Genomic DNA, 18,394 nt, shown 5'->3' with positions numbered 1-18,394 from the left:
TCTGCACACCCAGGGCTTGAGCTAACAAAGAGCTCTTTGCCCCGAAGGAGAATGAAGATGGATTGCACCTAGCAAAGGAGTCCTGAAGCCTGGTCTGCACACAGCAGCACACTCAGCATCCCCCATTGTCATTCTGGTCTAGTTTGTAATCAAGTGCTGGTTCTGAATGCAAATGGAGATCAAGTCTTCGTTCTAGCTTGGATTCTGCTTGCTCGAAGATAAAGGTGCCAAGTCCAGCTTCCTGACTCTGCTGTGGATATGCAAAGGAAATGCTAATTTCCCTAGTAGGTAGCTAGGAGAAATGGCAAGACACAGAGCTGGAGGACAGCACCCGAGATGCATATGGGGTGTGATAGCAAGTCTGGAAGCCAGGAGATGTTCCCTCCCTGCAGCATTTACACAGAGCAGGTGTTAGTCATGCAGATGTAGCTTCTCCAGATTCTCAACAGAAACAAGGTTGCTCCTTCTCCTTTGGATAGGTGCTCACCCTGGAAGCTGAGCATTACTCTCCCCCACACCCTGAAGTCACCGAGGCTTTCAGGAGGAGGCTGCAGAGCAGCACGGTGCTGGAAGTGGAGAACCCCAGCAGGTCACACCTGGCCCTATTGGGAACCAGGCCTGGGTTGACTTGGTTATCAGGCTGAACACGTGGGCACTTCTCTGCCTCTTTATCTGAACCTCCCCTTGCCTGCCCCAGGTCTCAGGAGCACCCACATTCCCTCTCCATCCCTGCACTCAGAGCGTGGCTCCCAGCCTGCTCTGGCTGCCTCCGCCTCCGGATTGCCATCCCCCTTCCCTTGGACTACCTGCACTAAAATAGCATCCTTACATAAACACAAAGTGTTACATTATTTAGAGGCCTAAAATCCCAGCACCTGCCTTTGTCAGAGCCTCGGCATGGCAGTGGGATTAGGTTTTCTCCCCATCTCTGTGCTGTGCCTGTGAGTCCCTGCCAGGACCCTCATTAAGCCCTGCCCCACACACTGCAGTGGTGGGCCTTGCCTGGCCCCCCTGGCCACAAACTGCTCGTGGGCTGAACAAGCTCTGCTCTCCCGAAGAACAGCATCACAAACGCACCTCTGAAAAGCCACAGAAGAACAAAATTGGCTTTATTCTCTCTCCAAACAAGCAATAAACACCAACTTGCAGAGACAGAGCAAAGCAGCGCTGTTAATCACCTCTGCCCCATCTCCCCCTCCTGCTTCTGATGACACCAGATCCTCTTTTCCATCTCTGCACAGCCTAGCCAAAATACCAGGAAGTGAGCCAGGAGCATCTCCCCTGCCGTGGCCTGTCAGGCTCATGGAGAGAGGTGAGTAGGGACTGAAAGTACAACAGGAACTTTGGAGCAGGCAGCAGAAATCCTCAGTTGCCTCCTGCTCCTGTCTGGACAAGCAGTATCTGGTGGCCTGGCCCTGCCAGCGAGGTGCTGGGTAGCTGTCACTTGGCAGGGACTGGCTGTAACCAGAACAACTGAGTGAATGAAGTAGAAAATGAATATCCTTGCTTTGTGAGTGAGAACCAGACGTAGAAAATACTCTCTTACCTTCCCACAGCCATGCAGGGGGTCTGGGGCTTTTTCATGGAGCTCTGAGCTTGCTGCAGAGTCCTGGCTCCTGCTCTTCGGAGCTTTGTAGTGTGAACATTGATGGACAAGGTTCAAAGCAATCCAGTCTCCTAACTTGCCTCTTGTCCTACATACCAGACTGGAGGGCAACTAGGATATGAAACATGCACTAAACCAGGCCCTTCTCTGCAGGGCCTTGTGACACAGATGTTTGTAGGGAAATATGGAATTACTTGAAGATATCGCAGTGTATAATTGCAGTTTCACTTCTCAGGGTTATTTCAGGTGAATCTGACCTGCTTCTAATGAAATTAGCACTTTTTATCTGCAGTAACCTAGCAGCTTTTTCAGGTAGGGACATTTTCATGCTCCTGTGCACTCAGTGCCTGGTACATGGACTCCATTGGGGTGGGGTCCCGAGACACTACTTCATTACTGACGCTAATTAATCATCCAAGGCACTGTGGGTGGAAAAGGTAATTTGTTTTCTCCTGCAAAGTGAATAGAGGTAGGGAGGAAAATAAAACCCGGCTTCCCTGTGAGCTGGGCTTGGCCTGCCCTGGCAAGACAAGGACTGAAGGGCCGTGTGTGGGAAAGCTCCCTATTAAACCTGGGGACAGCAGGGAGCTCCTGGAAGTGACAGACACACAATGGTGCTTTTGTCAGAGAGGCACCAAAGGCCAGATGATGTCACCTTGCGCTGTGCTGTGAGGCTGCTTGTGCCTCTCAGGATGGAGCTCAGCAGTATTGCACTGTCTCTTCCACAGGGAGGAGGCAATGAAAAGGTTGCTTTTGTCCCACCCCTTTTTAAAAGCAGTCGAAGAAGCTTTGTTCTCAGACAGTCTGTGGGTTTTCAGAGGTGGAAAAGACTAATTAAAGAGACACTGCTAGCCCTGGGCTCCCCACCAGCTCCCATCACCTTAAGGATCCCTACTCACCCCCATGGGTGTGACTCTGACCGCTTTTTCCTCCACATCCTTTGGACTGGCGCAGAGAAGTATCTGAACTCCAGCCACCTTTAGGTGGGAAGATCGAGTTATCTTTAAGGGCTGTCTGAGGCTTCAGCAGTCTGGGACCTCCCAAGGATATAAGATCTGTTGAAAATGAGGAGAAGGGGGATGAAGAGGAAGGCCTGTGTTACCATGTCCATCAGAATGCTTTGAAGCAGGATTCCTCAGATGTCAATGGAGACCTGGACAAAATGCAGCTCTTTCCTTTCCTCCCCTTACCTGATCAGCCTCCAGCTGCTGTAGCCAGGGCAGCATCCTCACAGCCCCTGCCCCAGGTCAGCCAGCACTGCTGGCCACCCAGGCATCCTTTGGGATGGACTGGGGCCACATTTCTTTGCTGCCCTTCCAGGGACTCCCAGAAACCCAGCAGGGCCATGATAGCTCCTCAGCACCTTCATCTCAGCGTGTGGGGAGCGGTCTGCGGCATCTACAGAGGGTTTGTTGGATGGTGGAAGGAGCTCATTTAAATGAGAAAAGAAGACTTTGAGTATGTTGCCAGCATTCTCCTTGCCTATTGTACTCCCTCTTCGGTTTCTGCTTTCCAGTGAACAGTTTTATGTCTCTAAGGATCATAAATTCTCTTTTTTCCACTGGGCAGGAGGTGCGCTCCTGGTCTCCACTGCTTCCTGCGTCGCTTTTGTGTCCGTGTTGCCCAGCTACTGCAGCACAGCCCCAGACTATGCCTGGCCGCATTCACACCGGCCACGGCCCCGGGAGCGTGTGCTGCCGGCGGGCACGGGGGTTCACAGGATTCAGACAGGCACATGCTTCCCAAGGGGGACAAAGGGGAGGCCATAACCCAGCGGTTTCCAGACGGAGCCACAGGGAGGGCTGTGCTGACCGCGGCCGGCAGTGACCTCGGGAGGGTGGGATGTGGTGCTGAAGGGGGGGTCGGAGGCTGGACAGCAGCCTGTGGTCCAGAGGCTGTGGGAACTGATGCTGCTGGTTTGACAGCTCCAGGGCAGCACGCAGCACTCGGCTAAGCCCCACTGGCTGGGAGAAGAACTCCGGAGTTTTCTGTAGCATCAGTTCCAAGGGCAGCACTCCAAGCATGGGTAGTTCAAACAGCAGCTGAGATAACACCCTGTCCTCACCCCATGTGGGTCAGTTGGTTTGAAATTAATTACATTCCTGAGCTGGAAATACTTGGATTCATCATGGCTTTAATTCCTAAAATGGGACTTGTATAGGACCGGAGGCTGCACAGGGAAGGGAAGGGAAGGGAAGGGAAGGGAAGGGAAGGGAAGGGAAGGGAAGGGAAGGGAAGGGAAGGGAAGGGAAGGATGCTTCCCATCCCGCTGGGATGCAGCCACGTGTCAGGGGAGCAGGGACTGGGGGTCCGGCTGGGGTGGCGCTGCCCAGAGCCGGTCAGTCGGGGGGCAAAGCCCAGCCCATTCCCACCTCCTCATTGCCATGCTCCCTGTGTCCGCTGGCGGGCGAGGCTGAGGAAGGGGCTGGGACGGGTTATTGTTGGGGGTTGTTTATGGACACATAGATCCTGCAGCCTGCCAGGCCGGGATGGGGCGAGGGGAGGCCAGGGCAGGACAGCAGGCTGAGGGCTGGCTGGAGAATTTACGGCCGCAGGAAGGAGTCATCAGTTTCCAAGCCTGTGGCATCTCCCTATGGGCATGCAAACAAGTACATACCCAGCTGTGACTGGGGGCACTGACACACTCCTGTTTCAAAAACCTGCAGAGCCTCTGCTTTAATTTTCCTTAATACAACTTAAAACACCATTTGAACCAAGGCCAGGAGCATGTTCCGGCCTTGCTGCTCCTTGTTAATGAAGAAGATGCATTTTTTGGAAGCAGAGATTGCCTCCAAGACCTGCAAAATCTCTATTTTATGACAGTTCTCATTTGCATAATGAAGGCCCTGATACCTTCGGTAATTAATCACATTAAGAATTGCTTCCTTGAATAACTCTATTCATGCAGGTTGTTCCTAGTGCTGGAAACTGCACATGATTTCCAATGTGCATTAGCCCAAGTTTCATCAGCAGATGGAAGCTGGTAACTGCATGTGTAATTTATATCTGCTTGGGTGGAATTATCCAATGAAATATGCATCACACGGCGCCATTAACATTTCTAGTCATACAGTCTTTAGCTCGTGGGTAAGTTAATATTACATGCCAGCAGTGTGTGGGACCATAGGAAAGGCAAAGACTTGAACACAGGGATTTAAGAGCAGAAGTGGAAAGTATTCCAGGTCAAACACAGCAGATACAGAATTAATGATGCTGCTAAAATAAATGAGATTAATAACCCTTTTCTGACCTGCATTTTTTTATAAAATGTCCCATCTTGTCTCTGTAGTTAACAGGCTGCTGAATCGCCACTTGTAGGGACAACTCCAGATCCTTTAGCATCCAGAGAGCTTTTCCCCATAGGACAGCACAAACAACAGGAGAATAACGATTGAATCGTGGAAGGCAGCAGAGAGAAATGTTGCTGTGTGGGTTTGGATTTGTCAGTAAACTTGACAAATCTGGGGAAAAAAATCCCATCAATTCAATAGTAAGAAGAAAATCAGTGACTAGACTGTGCTGTGACAGCAGTGACAGGTCAGCCTGGAGCCTCGTGCCGGGATGGAGGTTGGCTTATGCATGGACATTTCTACAGGAGAAAGTCAGCTGTCTCAGAGTGCCTTTTTCCATGTGCTTTCCTGTCCTTACGTAAATCATGGTTCATTAAAATACTGATTCCTGCTTGATAGGAAGCAATTAAATGACTGAAGCTGTGTTTCATCTGCCTCTTCTGTGGAGAGATGGAGAGAAAGTCCAAGCCAAGCTGGTGCGATGTGAGTGTGCAGCTCTGCCCAGCCCTGCTCTTGGGGCACGGTGCTCTCACCCATCTGATGTTCCTGCTTCCTGTGCTGGGACATCGTACAGCTTCTGCTGCTTGAGGGGTTTCACCCTTTAGAAAAGATTTGAGGCACTAATGAGTTTTAACTGTTTTCAGGCCAAGCTGGCTCAGGCCACGGCCTGCCCCTAGGCACCTCCACTGTGGGGAGCGTGCCTTGGCTACGTGCTCCAACAAGGATGCAGCAGGGGCCACGGGCTCTGTGGAGAGAGAAGGTCCAACAAACCCCTTCCTCACTGAGGCCACTGTGGCCACATCCAGCTCACGGTGCTGCACAGCTCTGCCTGGAGCTGAAGCTCTGTGCATGTCCTGGAGCCAAGCTGGGGTGGTGCTGTGTGGGAGTTGGCTGGAGTTCCCCGGGTTTAGAGTCTTGTCATCACTCCTGGCAGCACCCACAGATTCGCTGCTGCTGCTCCCAATTGTTTCTTTCTGTCCAAGAGAGAAAGAAAAAGCATCTCTGCAAAATCCAGGCTTGGACTTTGCTTAAAGTCTTTGAGTAAAGAGCCTTGTTTGAATGTAATTGCACCCCTGTTGCTACAATGGGAAAATACACTGTATTGCTCTTTCTTGGAAAGCTCAGCTAGTATTTTCCCAGCCATTTGTGTATAAAGAAAGATAAACAGCTCTTTAGCGGGCAGAACAGTCTATCCCGGGTTTATTGACATTCATGGAGCAGACAAGGACAAACAGTTTGGTGAGCGCAGGGGAGGGGGAGCAGCTGGGCTGGGGGAGCTGGGCATGAGGGGTGGAGGGTGGAGAAGCCCTCTCAGGTGCTGAGCTTGGCGAGTCCATCTGCCCGGCCCCAGACCCGCAGGCGCTGCTGCATCCCCGTGGGCCCCCCGGCACCCTGCAGGATGCACTCACCACCTCACCCTTCCTCTCACTCCTCCCCATAAATAAAAAAACATGTATAGCAAATTTAGTTCCAGCTTCACACGCAATAGCGCTATAGATAGATTTTTAAAGAGCTTGTCTGAAAGTAATAATTCATGGGGAGATCAAAAGGCTGTGGTTTAATCCGGGGTCTGTCTGATACCATAAACCTTGCAGAGTGCTAAGAATTCAATGAGCAGCATCAAAAGCCTGATAAACATGAAAGCCACCCAATTTTCTGTCTGTAAGGCTGGCGTGGCTTACAATTGGTGCTGAGGGGCTGGGAAGATGTGGATCTTCTCTGCAGAGCTTGGGTGACAGAGCCACACACAGTCCTCCAACTTCAGCATCCCAAAAGAGGTGCCTGGGCTCGCTTTGCATCTCAAGTGCTCCCTGCACCTCCCCAACTGTATAAAGAAATCAGAGTTCTAATTAGATATCTAATTACATGGCCTAGGTAGATTTCTGGCTGCTTGGCATTGCCTTTTCCTCCACATCCACAAATCAGAGTCTGCATTGATTCACCAAAGCAACATGACAAAGAGGTGGATTTCAGACAGGGACTGCAAAAAATATGGAGTATCAAAATGCTGTATTTGGAAGCTGAAAATGGTGCTTAAAATGGGGGCAGGAAGGATGAGTGCTGTAAACAAAGGTCTCCAGAGTAGAAGGGTTCTGCCATGCTTCTGTCAGCTAAAGCAACATTTAAAAGCCAGTGTTTAATTTTTAACACAAATGGAGGTGAGTACAGGCAGCAGACACCTGCAGGGTTTTTCTCCAGAGATCCTGATCCCACAGAGGTTAATGTGATTATGCAAATGACTGAGGTATAATTACGTTACTGCCGCCCATCTGGCCCTCACTGGAGCTCCTGAGTGATTTTATATTCCCCATGCACTGCAGTGCTGACACACAAGGGCACCAGAGATGTCCCTGCTTGGTGCCACCTCCCCATCAGACCTCTGGAGCAGAGTCCTGCTGGACCAGCCATGGCCAATGCATTGGGAAAGCTCTTCCCAGATCCAAATTAACAGTCTGGATGCAATCCAGAGGATTGAGCTCCACTTGTCCTCTCCCAAGGGATGCTCCTGACAAAGCCAGGATCCTGCCTGGCATCCCAGCTAGTGATGGTGCAGCAAGTCCTTCCCAATATGGTTTTTCTCAGCACAATAAAACAAATTCCCACCTCCCTCAGCAGTCGGGATTTTCATGTCAGACACTGACTACCACATACTGTCCCAGGTACCCCCAGTACTCTCTTAAACTTGGGTTTTTCTTCCCACCAGTATGAATTCAAAGCCAAGAACATTAAGAAGAAGAAGGTGAGCATCATCGTGTCCGTGGATGGGGTGAAGGTGATCCTGCGCAAGAAGCAGAAGGTGAGGCTGCTCCAGCCCAGGGTGCTGCTGCTGCTGCTTAGGACAGTCACATTTCTAACCAAAACTGGCCTTTTTTTTAAAAAACACCCAGAATTTTCACAAGAAAACACTCCATTTGTTTCCACCCAAATAATAACAAAACCTTGCTGGAAAGAGAGTGGGAATATTACACTGCGGGAAGAGGATTTTTTTTTTCTATCAAAAAAGTATCTCTCTCAGGAGATACTGGTTCTTTTTCTTCCTAATACCAGACAGCTTTTTTTCCATGAGCACCCCTCAGCTCTTTGCCCTGCTGTCCTTTCCACTGAGTCACTGAATCCAGATCTAAGCCCCAACTCCAAGCCTTCTTCAAAACGTGTAACTCTTCTGCATATTTGATGTTATAAATTAATCTTAGAGACCATTTTCAGCCCTGAAGGCTGTGATCAGATATGATAAATGATCCAAAAAAATCTATTTTTATCTGAGATACTGTTGAAACAGCCATGGCTCATCTAATCACACTGCAGCTTGGATTGTGGCTTGGGACTAAAGCACTGTTCTCTGTTTCCTACCCTTCAGTTTGGCAGAGTTTCACCTGATTTACTGTAATTTTGTCTCTGCTTACAGAGAAAGGAGTGGACCTGGGACGAGAGTAAGATGGTGGTGATGCACGATCCCGTGTACAGGTACATGGCAGGGATTCAACCAGTGAGGGCCAGTCAGCCCTGGGCGATCCGTGCCCTTCCTCCCACCTGCTGAGACACCTCCACCAGGGCTTTCCAAAGGACCATCTAAAATTAACAAGGGCACAAAGTTACTGCTGATGGAGAATCCTTTTCATACATTTTTGAGAGCGAGATCTCGCTTTGAAGCTGGCTCTGCTTTGAACAGGGTTAGACTGGGTGACCCTGGAGATGCTTCAACCTGGATTACTCTCTGATTCTGCCTCTGAAGACAGGCTTCCCACGGTTTTCCTTCAGAGTATGGCTCTCCCTGTGCTTCTGAAGCAGGGCCTTACTCTGAGGTCTAAGTGCTCACAGGGAATTAACCCTTACAGATGTGGCAAGAAAGCACTGACTTTCCATAGCACCTTCCATGGGATATTGAGGTATTCCAGACACCACAAGCCCCACCCAGAGGTTTACACTGACTGTAAATCTGGTGCCTCAGGAGCCCCTGGGGATGGGAGGCAACCCCATCGATGGGGCATGGCCTGAGGATGGGTTAAGAGCACGGGGTGCTCCAGGCTGTTAGATCTGCAAAGTGAATAATTGTACCATGAGCACGGAGCCCACAGCCCTGAGAACGGGGATCCCCAACACTGGTTTTTGGGCTCAGAGCCCTTAGTGAGAAGATAAGGGACAGAGGATGTGCTGATGCATTATCTGAGCCCACTTCTCACCTCTGGCTTTCTTTAACGATTACTACAAGATGTGGTACTTTGGCAATAACTGCTCTAATTGCAAGTTCAACACCCAAAAAATTCCAGTGACAGGAAAGAGCAGAAGAAAAAAACATTTCAAGAATGCCTTTGGTTTCTTCTCTATTCAAAGCTAAACTCACTTGTCACATTTTCACCCAATTAAATCAAACACATATGAAAATCTTCAAAATGGTTTTGCAGCACGAGGAGGAGAATTAGCCTGAGCAGGAGAGAGAGGAATCCTCCGAGTGCACTCAGCATCCCTGGGAGAGGCTTTTGTGCTGTGCCACCTGCCCACTGCCGAGGAGGGACCCTCTGGGTCCCCGGGCTGGCTGCCCCAAGAGGCAGGACAGTCACAACCCTGCAGGCGGTTCTGCCACGCTGCAGCCTGGGCAGGGGTTAATTGCTGGCGCTAAAAATAGCCACTCGCTTTCCAAGACTATAGATTTTTTCGCTTTCCCACGGCGTCTTTAAAAAGCTTTTGCCTACTTCAGAAAGCAGAAGGTTTTCCATCAAGCCTGAAACGCTCTCTAAATCCATCGCCTCCTGCCTCGAAAATTGCAGGAGGGGCCATGCACCAGCACTGCCTCGTTCCTCCAGTCCTGGGGACACACAGGAGCAGAGGTGGTCTGGAGGGCAGAGACTCCCCGGGTGTTTAATTCGCTTTGTCTCTCTCCCACCTAGAATTTTCTACGTCTCTCATGACTCGCAAGACCTGAAAATATTTAGTTACATCGCAAGGGACGGCGCAAACAACTCCTTCAGGTGCAACGTCTTCAAATCCAAGAAGAAGGTAGGATGCTCCTGGGCATACACCCGCATAACTTCTGGGGCAGAGGGTGCAGATCCCTGGGGGGTGACTGAGGCAGCGGCTGTGCTGGGTGTCCCCAAAACAACGTGCCTGGTGCTTGTCCCCTCCCGCCCAGCCTGGGCAGCGGCGCATTCCACACAGGGATAGGAGCACCCAGATCCAGAGCGGAGAACCGGGGGGCACTGCTGGAGCAGCCAGCACAGGATGAGACGCAGCAGCCCGGGGTGGGAGGCAGGGCAGGCTGCGGTTCCCCCGTGGGCGGTGGGGCGGCGGTGGGAGCGGCGCTGGCACCGCGGCTGAGCAGCGCGGGTTGCTCCGCAGAGCCAGGCCATGCGCGTGGTGCGCACGGTGGGACAGGCCTTCGAGGTGTGCCACAAGCTGAGCCTGCAGCACGCCCTGCAGAACGCCGACGGGCAGGCCGACGGCGCCAGCGACAAATCGGCCGAGGAGCAGCCGCTGGAAGGTGACTCGAGGTCCCGAGGGCGTGAGCACAGCCCTCCCTGAGGCAGTGGTGCGGGGATGCTTTGGGGTGGGGACACTCGAGGTGGCACGGTCCTTCATGGGCCAGCTGTGGTGACAGTGAGAGGTTTGGGCCCCTTCGGATGGGGAGCATGCGGAGTCTGCCCTGCCTGCCCACTCCTACTGAGCACTGGGGAGGGGGAGGCTGAGCCCCCTCATCCAGCAAGCTGAGGGTCTGCAGCCTCTCGGCCAACCCATTCCCTCCCTCCTGCCCCTTCACAGCACGCTGAGACTTGGAGTAAGTCCTGGCCATTGTCCCTGAGCTTCCCCCAGCTCCCAGCCCTGCATGGGGCCCTGGCTCTTCCTGCAATCCTGCACAGGGAAGGGAGGCTCAGATTCATGTGTCCGTCTTGTTTGAAGTTCACCAGATAAAGGGCTCCAAGATCACGGATGTGGATGAGGTTGGCATCGATACTGGTGGCATCTGTGTGTCTGAGAGGGGACCCAGAGAGCTGCCAGGTGCCAGAGGGGACCTCGGCATGCTGAAACCTGGGCAAGCCTCAAAGGAAAAGAATGGCCAGGTAATGGGGGGTGGGCTGGAGGACGGTTCATGTGCTCTGCTGCTGCTGAGGGCCCTCTGCTCAGGGTCACTATCATGGCTTGATTTGGAGGTGCTTTCATGGAGACCCCATTGCAGCCCTCCCTCCTGGCTCCCTGCTCAGGACAGGCTGTTCAGTTCCCAGTTTACCTGCAGCAAGGCCGTGTCCAGTGCTGGGTGGGGGTTGAGGCGAGAGGCAGGGGTGGGGGCTGCGGCGCATGGCTGAGCAGGCTTCAAACACCACCCGGGGTGGATTTCCATGCCCTCAGTGCTGCTCTGCAGTGGTTGCTTGTTTGACTGCCCTGGCAGTGATCCCTGACTCCCCTCGTACTCCAGGCCCAGGGAGCAACTTCCCGAGGAGGCCCAGCCCTGGCAGCGCGGGCACCCGGGGCACATCCAACTCGAGCAGCAGTTTCACCTTAATGAATGGGTGCTCCACAGAGCTCTGGGAGCACTTCCCGGAGGCCTGAATGGCATCGCTTCAGCTCACACAACAGTAACGCTCGCAGGGCCTGGCTGGAAACAGCTGCAGTGACACAAACTCCATGGGATTCGTTTGCGTGCCAGGGAAGGCCGGGTTTTCCTTCGCATTCCTTCTGCCACTGCCCAAGCAGGGGAGGGCAGGGGCAGGAAGGGCAGTGGCCACAGGCACTGGCAAATGCTCCAGGCACCAGGATACCGCCCAGCCTGGGCAGCCACAGCATGGGAAGGTGGTAGAGCGTTTGGGTCACTCCCTGCTGTCTCCTCCCTGGGAGACCTGGGGACCTGCCCTCCCCAGACACAGCCAAGGCAGCCCTGCCAGCTCTCTGGGAGGAGTCTCTCTCAAACACTCTGTCCTGGGGATCCCACAGATGTGCAGATCTGACGCCGAGCCCAGGGGCTGCCCCTCAGCATCCCCCTCAGTGCCTGGAGTGCAGGGGCTTCTCTGCTGCTCTGGGGTCAGTGCCGTGGGGAACCACGATCCAAATCCCACCCTGAGCCGGTCAATCCGCTCATCTGCCCATTTCTTTGTGCCCAGGATGCCGAAAACTGCTCCCTCCACCTGGCCAGCTCCCAGCAGCTGCTCAGCCCGAGCAGCCCCTGCTCCTCGGCCTCCATCACCCCGCTGGCCTCCCAGCACTGCCTCCAGCTGCTCCAGCAGCAGCTCCTCCAGCAGCAGCAGCAGACGCAGGTGGCTGTGGCCCAGGTACACGTCCTGCCCTCCCCTCAGGCGGCACCAGCCCTTCTCCTCTCCCTGCTCCAGCGTCCAGCCGGGCTAGGCCGACAGCGGGGCAGGTGGGGCCCTCGCAGCGCTGCTGGCAGCGTTCCCGATCGCACAGCTCACGGCAGAGCTCGCAGCATCGCTTGCAGCCTAGCTCGCAGCATTGCTTTTAGCGCCACGTGCAGCATCGCTTGCGGCACAGCTGAGCTCCCCCAGACACGGAGCTGGCTGCACACACAGCCCCAGGCTGCTCTAGGAGTGTTGCAGGGTCCGGTAGAGCCCCCAGCTCACCTTTCACCCCGTCTCATCCCGTTTTTGGAAACCATCCCGCCCCCAATCCAGCATCAGAGCGGGGAGCCCGGTGCCCCCGGCTGGGCACCTCCCCATGGCGTTTCTCGTTACCGAGGGGCCAGCAGGACACCCCGCACACCCCCGGGCTGCCGCCGCATCCCCGCCCGCGGCTGGACCGGCTCGGGGGGCCACTGGGGGGTGGCGCGGCGGGGACGGCAGGGGGCGCTGTGGCGCCGCCGGTACCGGGCGCTCCCGGGGATGCTCCTCCCGTCCCGCACCGTCCCCTCCGCATCATCCCCTCCGCATCGCCCCGTCCCGCACCGTCCCCTCCGCATCATCCCCTCCGCATCGCCCCGTCCCGCATCGCCCCGTCCCGCATCGCCCCGTCCCGCACCGTCCCCTCCGCATCATCCCCTCCGCATCGCCCCTCCCGCATCGTCCCCTCCGCATCGTCCCCGTCCCGCACCGTCCCCTCCGCATCATCCCCTCCGCATCGTCCCCGTCCCGCACCGTCCCCTCCGCATCGCCCCGTCCGTCCCGCAGGTGCAGCTGCTGAAGGACCAACTGGCGGCCGAGACAGCGGCGCGGATCGAGGCGCAGGCCCGGGTGCGGCAGCTCCTGCTGACCAACCGCGACCTGCTGCAGCACGTCTCGCTGCTGGTGCGGCAGCTGACAGTGCTGGAGGCCCGGGAGGAGCACCGGGATGAGCATTGGCAGCCAGGTGAGCGCAGTGACACCCTCACTGAGGTTGTTTGGGTGCTGGGGTGCCCCAGCTCCATCCCTCTGGACAATCGCTGCATCCCTTGCAGTCACAGGAAGCAACTGGAGTGCTCCCAGTACTGTCCCAGCAGGCTCTGGGGGTCTGGGGCATTTCTGCACCCCTCACAGTCCAAGGCAGCAGCTGTTTTGGAGATGCCCAGTTTTTCACATGCCCCTCGTCCATCTCTCACAGTTGACCGCTCCTTGCAAAACCTGTCCCTGGCCCAGTCCCTCTCCTTGAACCTGAAGAACCACTACAGCCTGGACGTCCACCTGCCGTCCACCTCCACCCCCGCCAGCGTCCTGGGCAGCCCCGTGGCCCCTGGCTCGCTGCCTTCCCTGGGCCCCAGGGACTCCTACCTCAACCTCGTCAGCCTGGACAGGGGCAGCCACCGCTATGGCAGCAAGGAGGGGGACGAGTGCCTGGCAGTGCTGGAGGGGCAGGACGGACTAAGCCGGCGCGTGGAGGGCTCCGAGGTCAGCGACTTCACTCTGCTCAACGGGAGCAGCCGGCAGAAGGCAGATGACATGGACAGAGGGGATGAGGACAGGTAGAGTGTTCCACCTCTGTGTCCTGCCAGCTGCAGCGGGAACACCCTGAGTGCTGCAGGTAATGCAGGTAAGCCTTGCCCATCACCTCCTCTCTCTGCTTTTCCCTCCACAGGCGGCAGCCGCCCATTCCCAAGCTCAACCCGCCACCACCCATCCTACGCAAAAGGTCAAGCAAGACCTCCCCAAGCCTGGAAGTGGAGGTGAAACCCGAGAGCTCTGCCCACCTGAGCCTGCCCAGTGCCAGCATCTCCAGCCTCACCAGCATCACTGCCAGCTCCCTCACCCTCTTGGACCCTGAGGCAAGGACTCCTGCACGGAGCGCTGCCTCCAGCATGGAGGCCGGCCCTGCCGGGACCTGCCAGCGCACTCTGGGCAAGGACAGGACTGGAGAGAGTGGGCCAGTGTCCCCCCTGGCCAGCATCCATGACCCAACAGCCAGCGAGACCCTGGCTAAGGAGTTGATGGCCCTGGGCAGCCCCATGGACAGCTCACTGCCCTTCTCCCCTGCAGACGACACCTGCTTGCACATCAGCTTCTCTGAAGATGAGTTGGACACTGCCGTGGGGCCCAGCAGAGTCCCCTCTTAGTGGGGCCACAGTAGGTGGCAGCTGGTGGCTGGCAGCCCCAGCAGCTCTGTCCACAACCCTGTGCTGGGACTGGGGGTCCCTGTGCCCAGGCCACGAGACAGGTCCCTTTCCTGTCCCTGTCCCATGTAACAGCTTCCCCCGCCACCCACGGGGCCACCCCACAGGATGGGAGGTGGCCAGCCCTGCCTCAGTCTGCACCAGCTCACACTGCTGTCACACTGCCATCCTGTCCCTGCTCACACAGCCAGGGATGGTCACAGCAGAGCTCCAGGGAGTTGAAGGGTGGAAGCCCTGGGCAGGGCACAGCACAGGGCTGTGGGACAAGAGGCTGTTCTGGTTCATCAGTTGCCACCCATGGCAGCCTGAGCGGGGCCACGCAGCACAGCCACGGTGTCACGCCCCTGCCCAGCTCCCTGAAGTGTGTCCCAAACTGCCACCATGCTGGGCGTCTCCAGGGCTGCCAGTGTCCACCAGCCCCACGCTGTGCCCAGCCCTGCTTTGGGGACAGCAGCCCCACCACTGTGTCCCCACGCAGTGAAGCCACCACTGCCTCCATAGGTGCCTTTTCCTACTCCCCAGCACCCACTGCCCACACAGGTAGGGCCACCCCTCTGAGGCCACTGATGGGTGCAGGGCTGACCCTAGGAGCCTGTGGCAGTGGGGGGTGACCCCCTAAAGAAGGGTGCACCCCATGTCTTGGGGTCAGGGCAGAAAGCCCTCCCATGCCCCCTGAGCTGCTGGTGGCTGCAGACAGGAGGCTGCTCCTTGTGCTGATTTTAGGGTGTTACGGTGTGGTTTGGGTTTGGTCTTGGAAATGTGAGTGTCCTGGGAGGAGTTAAGGTTTGAGGAAGAAGCCAAGCGTGGGGTGAAGGGCAGGTTTTGTGGAGGGACCAGGGGGATGCTCATCCACCTTGGTTGTTTGTCAGAGGGTGTTGGGAAAGTGTTGGAGAGTCAAGTTGGGAAGTGTCAAGCAGAAATGGAGACTCGGAGCAGCCGTGCTGCCTGTCCCTGGCATGGTGCTGCTCCCACGGGGAGAGGGGGGTGACAGGACGTGCCCCCAGAGGCGGCCGTGGCAGGGATGGAGCCAGGAGGGGCTGGTGACCGGGCCGGGGGTTGTAAAGCTTGGCTGGGCTGTCCCGTAGTGCAGTAGCGACAGCCCGGCCCCTCCATAGGATGCTGCGGTTTGGTAACGGACTTTTAAAGAAAAAAATAAAGGTGTCAGATTTGCAGAGCCAGTGCTGTGTCTCTGCCCCATGGGGCCCGTGCACAGGGGGTCCTGAGCCTGTGGGGCAGACTGGGACCTCCCAGGTGTTCCCAAAGAGGAAAGATCCCTGCTGGGAATGGCAGCTGAGCCTCTGAGCTGCTCCCTGAGCAGCCCCCACCAGGATGGGCACCACCATGGAGGGCCCTGCTCCCCACACACTCCTTTTGCTCTTTCCTGGTCCCATTTCTGCTCCTGAAATAAGTCCTGGCCCCGGCACACAGGATGAGAAGTGGGAGAAGGCAGATGGCAAAGCCAGATGGGATGGGATGGGACCAGTGGCATGCCAGGGTCCTGGGATCCCCAGGGGCTGCCTGCAGCCAGGACAGGCAAGAGACCCCTGCCCTCTGCAGTTTCCTGACCCTTGCAAGGTGAGGAAGAAAGTCCAGGAGCCATTCAGCACAGAGACTCCAGGATGGACAAGGACCTTGTGAGATTGTCCCCCTCATGCAGGATGGGGGACCAAAATGGAGGGACCCAGCACCCAGAACCTCTGTGGGGTCTCAGGACCACTCTCCATCCCTCCATGGAGTGGGTGCAGCCTCCAGCACGGCAGAGTGGGGAGCAGGGAGCCCCTTCCCCAGGCCCACTGCAGACATCTGCCAGGGGGGCTGCCTGCATGGGGAGGGGGCACTTCCAGCCCAGAGCCTTATTATGCTTCCTTCATGGGAAGAAACTTTTTCCTTTGCTGTCTGCTAAGCTGCTAGCAATCATCAGGCAGGCAGGTGGTAAAGATTCATATCCATCAAACAATGCCATTTAGTTTGTAACCTGTGACTAAATCTGGTGTTAGCTTTAATTTCAGAGTCTGCTTTAGGGCTCGCTTGTTAATCTCTATGCAAAGCAGATGAAATGAATATGCAGCATTTTGGATGTAATTGTACGGCTTCAATTCAGCACTATAATTTTCCAAACAGGATCTTGCAATCAAGCTTCTATTCATTAGTGTATAAACAATTTAGTTTCTCAGCTCTCCAGTCTGCCAATCATCTCAATGGAGTGAGCATCTCCGACAGAAAGAGGAGGAAAGTTTCCTTTGTGTAACAGAGGTAAAAGTTGCTCCATACTTCAGACAATTCCCGCCCAGCAGATCCAGACCATTCCCACAGAACTGGACAGTTCCTGGTGCCCCCACAACACTGACCAGCTGCAAACACCACTCAGGGGGGTGATGCTCCAGTGATCTCCCAGCTCGTGTAGCCCCAGGCCCTTCAGGAATTCTGCATGTGAGACCTCATCGGAAAAGCCCAGATCCTACAGGATCAGGCTGCCTGGAAAGGTGCAAGCATGCAGCACCTCAGCACACCCCAGTGATGCTCAGGACTCCCCAAGTGCCCCATGACTCTGGGGAGGGGGTGGCCACCCCAGCCCAAGGCCCCTTCCACGTCCCCATTCCCCTGACACCGAACACCTCACGCCAGTTCAGCCTTCCTGGCCAGCGCCGCAGGACAGAGCCCTGGGGACATCCCACACCTGGAGTCAGTGGCAGCTCCCCCATGGAGGACGAGGCCGGGGTGACACAGGAGTGGGTGGGGGGCAGGTGTTGATCTCAGGGGCTCAGCACCCTCATGGCTGGTGCTTTTCTGGGTAGGGACCCGAGGGTGCCGCACACACGCGAGCGCCTCCGGCACCGCATCCCCGTCCCTGCGCACCCATCGCCCGCCTCGGAGGTGAGCAGGGACCAGCCCAGAGCCGCGACAAAGGGAAGCGCCGTCGGCAGAGCCGCTCAGCGCGGTCTCCGTTTCCAAATGAATATCGACAGCGCTAATTACAGGCCGCCATGCAGACAGCTTATTAGCTTGTCACAAAAAGACGGTATTGAACTCGGAGCCCACGGTATTCACGGAGCGCAGCAAGACGCTCCCCAGACAGCACAGCGAACCAGGCAGGCGAACAACCTCCAGCAAAACTAATTACTTCCTGATTGTCTACGGCCACCCACTGGGTATAATAGTATAGACTAAATTTGGCATATACATAACTAAGCATTCGGCACCAATTTGGCGTACAATAATCATCCTCTGTGTTGCATAATTAAAATCTGATCACTTGGAATAATTATTTCATATTCCCAGTATCGGGTGAAGATTGCATAATGTGGCAGAAGTGTGAGCCTGGAAGTGGAACGATCCAATTCATGATGGCATAAGCCCCCCGGGAAGGACATCACGGCTCCAGGCACGGTGAGAGACCCGCTGGGCACCGGCTGCCTCCGACGTGGCCACGACCCTGCGGGAAAGGGGCTGTGGCGGCCTCAGGCTGTTGGTCAGCACCAGCTGTGGAGGAGCTGGAATCACCTTATCCCTGCTCTCCACAGCAGGAGCCGGTGCTGAGCACGGCCCCGTGGGGCAGGGCTGTACCCGCCAGGACAGGCTGTCCTGGTGTCCCCACGCAAGCATTCTCCACATTGACCTTTTCCAGCCTGGCTGCTGCCCCGCTGCCTGCCCGGCCGGGATGCTCATCGTCCGACCCCATTGTGCTCGTGCATCTGCTAAAGGCATTTGGAAAGACACAGCAATAAAAAATAAAAATCAAGTGGAACGTGTGTGTCTAATCCATTAACTTCCTCCGGCGGCTCCCCGGGGACCCGGCGGGGAGCAGAAAGAATACGTGGATATTGCACGCGCCCTGGCACCTTGTCCCCGGGCCAGCCCCGCCGCTGGCCGCTGCCACGGGCTCATAAATCACTGCGGGTGACAGCGTTTCACAGCTCGCTTCCCAGCCAGGATATGGCCATTCCTGCTGATTACACGGCCGGCGCGCGGGGGAAGCTGCAT

The 18,394-nt window shown here is 55.8% G+C and overlaps 1 protein-coding gene across 1 annotated transcript in view; it reads left to right on the top strand.

Annotated features, from left to right (window-relative positions):
* The window catches only part of LOC104688509 (carboxyl-terminal PDZ ligand of neuronal nitric oxide synthase protein-like), a 30,544-nt gene extending 13,996 nt beyond the window's left edge, over positions 1-16,548 (top strand). The window contains exons 3-11 of the mRNA XM_039561774.1: positions 7,601-7,693; positions 8,303-8,361; positions 9,783-9,891; positions 10,231-10,372; positions 10,789-10,949; positions 11,985-12,152; positions 13,002-13,179; positions 13,411-13,768; positions 13,882-16,548. Coding sequence (XP_039417708.1) covers positions 7,601-7,693; positions 8,303-8,361; positions 9,783-9,891; positions 10,231-10,372; positions 10,789-10,949; positions 11,985-12,152; positions 13,002-13,179; positions 13,411-13,768; positions 13,882-14,356 — 1,743 coding nt within the window. The 3' untranslated portion in view covers positions 14,357-16,548. The remainder of the gene's footprint in view (positions 1-7,600; positions 7,694-8,302; positions 8,362-9,782; positions 9,892-10,230; positions 10,373-10,788; positions 10,950-11,984; positions 12,153-13,001; positions 13,180-13,410; positions 13,769-13,881) is intronic.
* The last annotated feature ends 1,846 nt before the right edge of the window (positions 16,549-18,394 follow it).

The sequence above is a fragment of the Corvus cornix genome, chromosome 17, assembly GCF_000738735.6.
Source record: "Corvus cornix cornix isolate S_Up_H32 chromosome 17, ASM73873v5, whole genome shotgun sequence".
Classification (NCBI taxonomy): Eukaryota; Metazoa; Chordata; class Aves; order Passeriformes; family Corvidae; genus Corvus; species Corvus cornix.
The sequence above is the reverse complement of the archived record's forward strand: the minus strand, read 5'-3'. Positions and strand labels throughout refer to the sequence as shown.